Here is a 9,720-nt window from a genome sequence, read left to right on the forward strand (position 1 = left end):
ATTTTTGACCGATCAGCTCGACTGACGTTATGGGCGTGATCCTGCAGTGCCAGCAGGCGGTGCAGGCCCAGCAGCTGGCTACAGGGGATGTGTGAGGGAGAAAAGCGTGCCCGTGAGTGGGGCTGCTCAGCCTCCGCGCACCGCTGAGCCGGCCGCTCGGCGCTGCCGGGACCACGCTTCCTGCTTCCCGCGGCCGGGACCGCGCTTCCTGCTTCCCGCGGCCGGGACCGCGCTTCCTGCTTCCCGCGGCCCCTCCTCGGCGGGGCGGGGCCTCGGTGGGGTTCCGGGTCGGCCGGGAGCGCTGCCGCCGCTGCCGGGGCCGGGAGCGACTCCGGGGCACCGCCGCCATGAACCGCTTCTTCGGCAAGGCGAAGCCGAAGGAGCCCCCGCCCAGCCTCACCGACTGCATCGGGAAGGTGAGTGCCCGCCCCGGGCCGGCCGGGCCCGCTGAGCGCTGCGCGGCCCGGCCGCCGCCTCGGGGGCCCTAGGGGCGGCAGCGGTGCACGGGTGTGTGTGGGTGTGTGTGGGGGGACACTGCCGTGCGTGGGCACAGCGTGTGTGTCCGTGTGTGGGTATGTGTATCACAGAACCACGGAATGGCTTGCGTTGGAGGGGATCTTAAAGATCACCCAGTTCCAACCCCCCTGCCATGGGCAGGGACACCTTCCACTGGAGCAGGTTAGTCAGAGCCGCGCCCGGCCGGTCCCTGAGCACTGTAATGTGCGGGGATACACGGTGTGTTTTGGTGATCGTGTTTGGGTGTCCGCACGCGTACACAGGGATGTATGTACCTTTGTATGTCCATTCACCCAAACCTGCGTTTGTGCCCTGTGCCTGGGAGCACATCCCATAAATGGGTGCGCACAGTGAGCGTGGAAGGCACGGCTCTCCTCATATCCTCATGGATGTTCTCAGCATTTCCATCTGAGGACTTCTCCGGTTGCACTAGCTAACTCCTGCCGTGGCACATTGTAGCAAGGCAGGGGCAGGAACAAGAAGATCAGTCTCCCTGTCCAATACAGAAGAGTGTTCTGTCTGTTCGGGGTGAGTAAGGTTGCTGTAGGGTCGATGCCAAAGGTGTGTGCAGATGGAAAGATAAGCAAGCTCAGGCCAAGTAAGAAATGCTCGGGAAACACGTGGCAAAGCACTTTACAACTGTAGTTGTGTTGGCCTGTCTACAGAGAGGGTTGAGAAAACATGTTAAGATTTACAGTAATTTCATAAATAACGTTTATTAAGTTTCATAAAGTTTATTAAGAAAACTGTAGCATGGTTTTGCAGCTCTTTTTGTTGTAAGCCAATTTTAAGAAATGAAGAAAGAAAATGGAGTTTCTTGAGTATTTCTGTCAGTAAACAAAGGTCAGTAGTGGTTGTGGAACAAATGTAGGTTAACCAAGCTTTGTCATTGGAACCTGACAACAGTTTCCATGAAAAAAATCACAGTTTTCCTCTCAGAAGATTTATTTTGCTGCCCAGTGGAGAGACTCTCTAAATGAAATACCTAATATTTGTCATTGCTACCTACACATCAGTGTCTTCTGTATGCCACTGGCTGGTATGGGGAGAGAGAAGTGCTCATAATGTTTTCCCGGTACTTTATCTTACTGACAAAAATCTGTATTGCTTTTTAGCAGTATTAAACCCAAACATAACTCTAAATATATTTTGTTAGAACAGTGAATTAAGTATCTGATTGAAAATCAGGATTAATTTTCCCATTGTTTCCCACTGTTGCCGGTAAACAGCAGTACATTTGGTGGATGACTTGAACTCCAAAATCCATCTGGGATACTAAGTGCTTAAATTTGCTATTTTGGCAATATAAGTGGAAGAGCAGGAAGCCTTGTTTCCCTCACAACAACTGACTCCTTATTAGTCTGTTAGATTTTTTTTCATGCTGCTTTTGCCAGTTCTAATTTAATGTCCATTTTTTAATGTTGAGGTAAATCAAAAGAAAATTTAGATAGGTGAGCAGTCTGTCTTCTGCTAAGAACTTGTTCAATCCTAGAGGAGTTTTGGGGTACATAAAAGTGTAATTTAAACAGATGTTTTGATTTGCAACACCAGGAATTTAGGAGGTTTTTTCCCCTCAAAAAATCCTGCTGAACGCAGTTTTGATCCTCCTCTAGTTGTTTGTAATTGCACTGTCTGAAAGTTTGACTGTGCAAGACAGCAGATTAACTGAAAAGAAGAATTTTGGGTTTATTTTATGCATGTGATGACTTTGGCAACCAATGATGAGTTGCAGGGTGGTTACTAGTAAGCATGGGGAGAAACACTTTCTTTTAGTAGTTTGAAGTTTATGAAGGAACTTTTTGTGGCAAGGTAAATGTAGTAATCTGTCTGATTTGTGAAAGACTTTTCACAACAGTGGAGTCTCTAGGATAGGTCTTGCTAAAACTACAGACATGATTAGATTGTTTATTTTAAATTACACGTGAATTATTATTGAAGAGAGTTGTGTGAGGTATTAAAAAACCTCTCTTATTTCTTTACAATGTTAAATCCAACAGACTGGAGGCTCAGCTGCTATTGCTTCTGGGATGTTTTCTGTCTTAAGACACATTTTGCTCTACCTTTTGAAAGAGTCAAATTGCTTTGTAAGATCTCTTAACCATGCTAGTTCAGTGGTAATTAGCTATTAAAGGGCAGTTTGGAAATTAATTAGGTGAGCAGTGATTAATTCAACATCTGTTAAAAACATAGACAACTCTTAGGTGGTAATCATGCCTATGTTTTGGATGTTCTTTCCTGTGTAGACAAGTTTATCTAAAATTCACTGCATTTAAAGGCAGGGGTTTTTATGCTTGCTGGCAGAGCACAGTGAGTGACTCAAAGGTGTCACAAGGCCTGTAGGAGGAAGGATGCACCAGGAAGTGAAGCATTAATAGTGTTTTTAAATTTTCTTCTTTGAAAAAACACTCTAAATTCATGTTTTTTTCAGAGTAGTAAATAGGAAACATAGCAACAAAAGGCTAATTGTTATGACAACAGTGTAAAAACTAAAATTCCCTTTCTTTTGTGTAAATTGGGGCCCTTCTGCAGCCATGAAATGTTCCTCAGTGTGCCTTATTTGTGAGTTAGAGACAGAAGCTCTTCAAGTCCTAATGCACGCTCTAGTTTTTTCGATAAATTAGATCCATTCTCTCTTCTTCTATCCAGTCTCATTTTTAAAAGCTGAGGTCCTGTGTCATGTGTGTGTGAAATTTTTACATAGTTAGTCAGTGTGGAGTTTCTGTTTCCTGCTAATACTGCTTGAAAGAATCATTATATAAATAAATAATTTTTTCCCCTGTGGAGGCTGATCTGAAAGATGCAGTTAGCTGATAAAGATCTTGAGGAGGTGCCATGCTTTAAACATAGAGGAGTTCTAAAATAACACATTTTTCTCTTTCTTGCTATTAGTAAAATATTTGGATCATAGAAAGTTTAATACAAATTTTTCAGTGCTGAAAAATTGTGCCCAGGCACTTTAATGTCTTGTATGGAAAGTTCATATCAGATATTCCGCTCAGGATGCCTCTGGCAAATGCGTTTTGCTGTCATACAGCAGGGTTTTAAAAGGGTCACTGAAGTCAAAATCCACATAATTGTACATGCTTAACCACACCATTAGCAGGACAGAATTGTAAATTTGCACTGATCTGTCTTATGCTATAATTGGAATGTCATTATAATCTAATCCCTAGGGAGGCTTCTTGGAATGAGAAGTTAATAAGCTTTATTTTGTTGTTTCCAAAGAAATGCTAGGGTAGTCAGTTCATTTTAAAAAGGCCTTTTATGAATTTGTGTATGCTGCTTGTACCCATGCTTAGTTATGTAATTGTCATATTTAACCCTCTTATGGTGAGAGGTTAAAGTATATCCCAAATGAGATCTCTGTGGAATGCCAGCAGGGAACACCTAGAAGTTTTCCGTTCCACTTTAGTCCCTGGCACGGTGTATGACTAGAAGTTCTGGAATGGAGAACTGCCTTGAGTGGGTTTGCAAGGGAGCATCTCAAAATGATGAGAACATGCTACAATGGCAGAGCTTCCTGCAGCCTCACAGTGTTGTTTCTTGAGTTCCTTGTAGAAGTTTTTTCACTTGATTCTGGTTCTGGATTTTCACAAAATCTAAATTGTTTATAAACCAATGAGTGAAGAAACAATTCAGTTAGAAACACAACACAACAGAGGGTGTTCTTTTTTTTTTTTGTCCCATACCCGAATAAAACCTCAACGAATGTTGTTTTCTTTATTTTCCCCCTTATTATTAAAGGTGGATAGCAGAGCTGAGTCAATTGACAAGAAAATTGCGAGGCTTGATGCAGAACTAGTGAAGTATAAGGATCAAATGAAGAAAATGAGAGAGGGACCTGCAAAGGTAAGAATCTTCTGTGGAATTTGAGCATGAGAGGATGTGACTCATACTTCTTGTCATGTGATTTAGCCAGTTCATCAGGTTCTTAAAACTGCATCTTGCCCTACACATGAGAGATAAGATCCTGCAGGATTATTTTTATTAGATGTACATCTTTGAACAGTGTTTTATTGGTTTTTATTTGTTTCAGAGTGTAATGTAATTCCTCTGTGAGAAGTTATTTCCCTTCTTCCTCATTACCTGAATTAAGTCTGGCAGAGAGGCTGTTTTGTTTCTCATCCAAAATAAAAAGCTCCACACTATGCCTAAAGAGGGAGCAGGGCAACCTGTTTTTCAAGGGGTTTTGTAAGTTTTTAAACTTACAATATAAAACCTATCTGAAAATAAACATATGTGATACAAACAGTATTGTTCAAGTACCTGTTGCAGTATTATTTTATGCTGACCATTAAAATGTGTTAATGAAAGATAGTTCTGATGGACTAAATTTGATGTTTTATTTTCCTTACTGAAAACATATATCAGTAGCTAGAAACTGAAATTATTTTCTATGAGAAGCTTTGTGTACTCTTCTGTTAGTCATTAGTGCAGGCCAAATGCTGAATGTAACTATTGTTAAACCCTTGGCACTAGTAACTGAGGAATCTTTTGGAAAACTTAAATCCAATGCGTTAGGTTTAAACAGCATAATCAAGTGTGAAGTCAGATATTTAATCTAATGTAAAACTGTTGTGTCTTTCAGAATACAGTAAAGCAGAAAGCATTAAGAGTGTTAAAGCAGAAACGAATGTAAGTTGAGACCTTTCTCAGTTTGTGGTTAATAAAAGGTTGTTTTCTTGAAGGGGCGGTGGCACACTTTGATTTGTCTTTCCAGTACTCTCCCGAGCACTCTTTAAAGCAAAATTCCGAAGAACCCTTTCAGAAGTATCTCCTTACATATTTTGCAACAGCATATTTATGATTCATATGCCAGTATATAAATTTGGATTGGCACAAGAGGACCTGAATCTGCTCATTATTACAAATAAGTTTGGCTCCTAAACTTTCTGAGAGATTGCCTCATTTTATATTACTAATTGATTACTGTAAATTTTGTATTTGATGACCTTACTCTGGTTTACTGGAGATTTACCTGTTCTCTATGGACACCTTGACTAAGGACTTGAGTGGATGTAGTGCAGGTAATTATGTCTATTCAGAAACCCCCAAATAGACAGGATAGATTATCCTGTGGTCTGGTCTTGCCTAGTGTACTGTCTTGAAAGTGTCCAGCAACAGATCCAAAGGGAAGAATATCAGAACATGCCAAAGTTCAGGAATGTTTCATTGGAATATCTCATAGTCCGTGAACTCCAAATCTTAGAAGCTGTCTGAGCCAAAGCTCCCATCATCTTGTATTTCATGTCCCTCAGATGAATTGTACCTTTATGGACTCACTCGTTTACTTGTTAAGTGTGACTTGATGCACTGTGATACATGGCAACAGTTAAGTATTAGTAAACTTTTACAGTACACGATATCATATGGCAAGGAATCTGGTACTTGAGTTAGATGTTGTGAGGACTGCTTGATTCTGGCTTCAGGGGTTTATTTCCTGGTTTTTGACTATGCTGCCTGCTAATCTTCCTTGGTGGGATTACTGGGCCCCTCATAATAGGCTGTCGTATCACTCAGTCATTTCTTTCTGACCTTGTGGAACAGAAATAGATGCACTCATTAGTTGTCCAGAAGGTTTTGCATGTGGATCTTCCTTGTCTTTCAGACCTCCTGCTTTGCATGTTAGAGGGACTCACGGTTCATTTTTATGCTTTCATTCTTTTGCTTAACTTGACATAGTTTACATTCTTGATTTGATACAAGTTTAGCTTTGAGAAAGATGATTTCTTAATTTTTAGTCTCTCTTTTCTCTGTGGTTAGTCTTAAAGGTTTCCTTTTGGTACCCTATCCTCCTCCTCCTCCCTGCCCTGAAAAACTCCAGTGTGGAGCCACTGTGGTTTGGATAATCTGCCAATTCTTCCATTCTCTTTACGGCATTAGTGAGCATGGCATGCATGTCTGCTTTATGGTGATTAAACTTTTGCTGTATCCTCACCTACTTTGTCAGTCTAGGCAAATATGGTGTTGCTGTCAGTTAAAACAAAGCTTAGTTCAGGAATAGCTTTGTTGGCTTCAAGTGCACAGAAATGCATAATGGCTGGGTTTTTATGAAGCTGTTTATTCTTCAGTTGTGTATAATAAGTGAAAAAAAAAACCCAACAAATCTGTTCCTATCTTTAGACTACTGCTGCTGGTTTTTCAACTCTTAATAGATTAAGAATATTTGTGGTAATAAATAGTGTAGTGTTTTAAAGCCATTATTTGCCTTTTTTTTAAACAGGTATGAACAACAGAGGGATAATCTGTCACAGCAGTCTTTTAATATGGAACAAGCTAATTACACTATTCAGGCACTGAAGGATACAAAGACAACGGTACCAGTTTATTTATCTCACGCTTGTTTAATTTGTTTAATCTTTGCTACATCAGAAACAAGCATGATGTTTGACTCTTCTAGGTGGATGCAATGAAACTGGGGGTGAAAGAAATGAAGAAAGCTTACAAACAAGTCAAGATTGATCAAATTGAGGTAAGCTTTTATAGTTTAAATAAATAAAGAACAAAAATAATGTGCTGAAATAATGGTGAATGGACAATGAACTTCAAGGCAAGATGACTATTTTTGTTCATGTGAGTTTGTCTGCCTTTTTTATGGGACCACCATCATAATTCCTTCCTGATTTTTCTGCTACTGTACAAACAGTGGTTTGCCTTATTGTAGTGATTATTGTTTCCTTGCTAAGCTAATCTTTAATCTCTCCTCTCCTTTCCTTGCACTTCACATAAATGTTAGTGGATACTTCCTGCTGTGGCTTTTTTGTCCTTTTTTGTTTCCCTATACTAGTAATGTGCAGATTAGTCCTTTACCCTCCCAGTTCAAGGTAGTGCCTGATGAAAAAGAACAAAACCTAAAACAAAAACAAACAAACAAACAAAAAGCCCAAAAAAACCCAAACAAAAAAAAACCCCAGACAACAGCTATAAACAATAACAACACAAAAAAACCCCAAAAATACCCCATAAGATCTCTAAATATAATTAGAAGTATGCTGCACTTAAGCTCTTAGCCAATGCCAGTGCTGAATTCCTTTAAGTTCTCTTTCCTATTCTGTCTTTTATAAATGGCCTGCATTGTAAACCTATAGGCAAGTGTTGTTTCCTTACCTGTAGTACAGGTAAGGAAAACACAAGTACAGTGCCAGTAAATATGTTAATGTATCTTCGAAATTCCACAACTCAGGTTAGTGCTTATTTTCCAGATGGTAAATTTGTCTAAATTTCATACCATTTCTGCTTTTCAAGTACTCCTGTCCTGAATGTGTGTGCTTTGACTTGTATTAATACTGCTTAAAAAAATGGTTTATTGAAAAAAAAAATAAAATAACTGAGTGCTTTGTATGTTGGAATTACTAAACCGAATTTGAGTAAATATGGACCAATTGAAAATTATTCTTGCTTCAGGACATACAAGATCAATTGGAAGATATGATGGAAGAAGCCAATGAAGTCCAGGAGGCGCTGAGTCGTAGCTATGGAACACCAGAGATTGATGAAGATGATTTGGAAGCAGGTTAGGAAGGGGGAAGATGATTTTTTAATATTACTGAATATAAAAATCATCATACTGATATACAGTGATTTTTTAATTTCCTTGGTCAAATGCTTTAAATGTGTTTTAAAAAGCTTTGATAGCTTTTTTTAAACATTAAAGCTGCATTTCCTTTAAGAGAAGTAACAAGAGCATAGACAAACATGAGATTCCAGTGGAATGCTACAAGGCAGGGAAGAAGGTTCTCTCCAGTGTCGTGTGTGTATTTCTGACTGATGACTGACACAAAGCGAGTCTGAATGTAAGCATTCAGTAAGAATGCTGAGTTTCTCTAAGAGCAGCTTTTCTCTTGCAAAAAGGAACTTCTTGCATAATGTTTCAACCAACATAATTCAATTTCAGAACTGGATGCGTTAGGTGATGAGCTTTTAGCTGATGAAGACAATTCCTACTTAGATGAAGCTGCATCCGCTCCAGCAATCCCAGAGGTCACTCCTACGGACACAAAAAACAAAGTGAGTCCTTTGCTCTTTAACAGCAAAATACATTTTTGCTTGGTTTGAGTTAATCACATTTGTGTTGGTTGCTTGATATTTAGGATCCTTAATATTTTGAACAAAAAAGTGTGCTTAATGTTTTGTGTGCTATTTATATATTATATGTATGAATGCTAAATACAGAGAATTTGAGAATACGGTGTACTGAGTGCTCTTAACTATGTTTAAAATCACTAGAATTACATTTTATCGTTCCTACCAAACACTGTCAGACTGCCAGTAGAATTTAAGTGTACCATTGCAGCTCTAGTCTTAAAACCATAAGAAAAGCTTCTGTATGTTTGCTTTTGGGGCTTTACTAGAGCTTCATAGTGAGGAAGAGCTGATGCTCTTGTTTTGATTTCAGCTGTCGCACAGTGGCAGTTGCAGATAGAGACACTTTCTAGAAGTAATAAGGAAGCTCCTGTGAAATGTTCTGGCTGTTGGAGAGTTGTTAACCTGTTGTTTCTTTTTCTTTTCTACAGGATGGCGTATTGGTGGATGAATTTGGGTTGCCAAAGATCCCTGCAACATAAATGTTTCAAAACCACAATGGATACAATGGAACTATACTTTTCAAATTGTATTAATCTTTTTTATTTTAAAATTCTGGAGAACTTGTCTTTCCAGTGTAACTTTAATATCACTACACCCTAGAATGCAATATGAGTGGCTGGTGGTGTTCTTTCTTTGGAGAAAGTTGTTTTACTACTGATTTCTGTTAATGGAAAACTCATCCCATTTCCTTCAGTGGAAGCAGTCAGTCTGATAGGTTTTGATTTCCGTATCTTATGGACAAAGTAAAACGTGAAGACTAGTGGTGGCTGTCGATAGCTGAGGTTTATTTTGACTTTGTATTATGTTTCTCTTTCTTGAAACTAAGACTTTACGTTGCTGCTTACTCTCTGTAAAATAGCTCCCTTATTACTATGCCTGTTTGATAAAAGAACTGAAAGCAATTTTTAAACTACTGCAGTCCTGAGACTTTTATGCGATTGTACTTGTAACCTTCTTGAAAACTGCTCGGGCTGTCATTAACTTTATGTATTCCATGGAGACATAAAATCACGTAGATTAGCAGATCCCTTTGTGTGGCGTTTTGGCGATTAATTCGGTCCGAAGAACGGGGCAGCTGGCAGGTGATCAGCGTCATGTGCACAGGGTTCGCCAGAGGCG

General features: G+C 39.6%; 1 protein-coding gene across 1 annotated transcript; it reads left to right on the forward strand.

Moving 5' to 3' along the window:
- Positions 1-260: 260 nt before the first annotated feature.
- On the forward strand, positions 261-9,626 carry CHMP5 (charged multivesicular body protein 5). Its single transcript, XM_068195306.1, has 8 exons — positions 261-416; positions 4,261-4,365; positions 5,105-5,151; positions 6,740-6,833; positions 6,917-6,988; positions 7,921-8,029; positions 8,411-8,523; positions 9,030-9,626. Exons 1-8 carry the CDS (start codon positions 348-350, stop codon positions 9,078-9,080), a joined length of 660 nt encoding a protein of 219 aa, XP_068051407.1. The 5' UTR covers positions 261-347; the 3' UTR covers positions 9,081-9,626.
- The last annotated feature ends 94 nt before the right edge of the window (positions 9,627-9,720 follow it).

This window comes from Anomalospiza imberbis, chromosome 1 (assembly GCF_031753505.1).
Source record: "Anomalospiza imberbis isolate Cuckoo-Finch-1a 21T00152 chromosome 1, ASM3175350v1, whole genome shotgun sequence".
Classification (NCBI taxonomy): Eukaryota; Metazoa; Chordata; class Aves; order Passeriformes; family Viduidae; genus Anomalospiza; species Anomalospiza imberbis.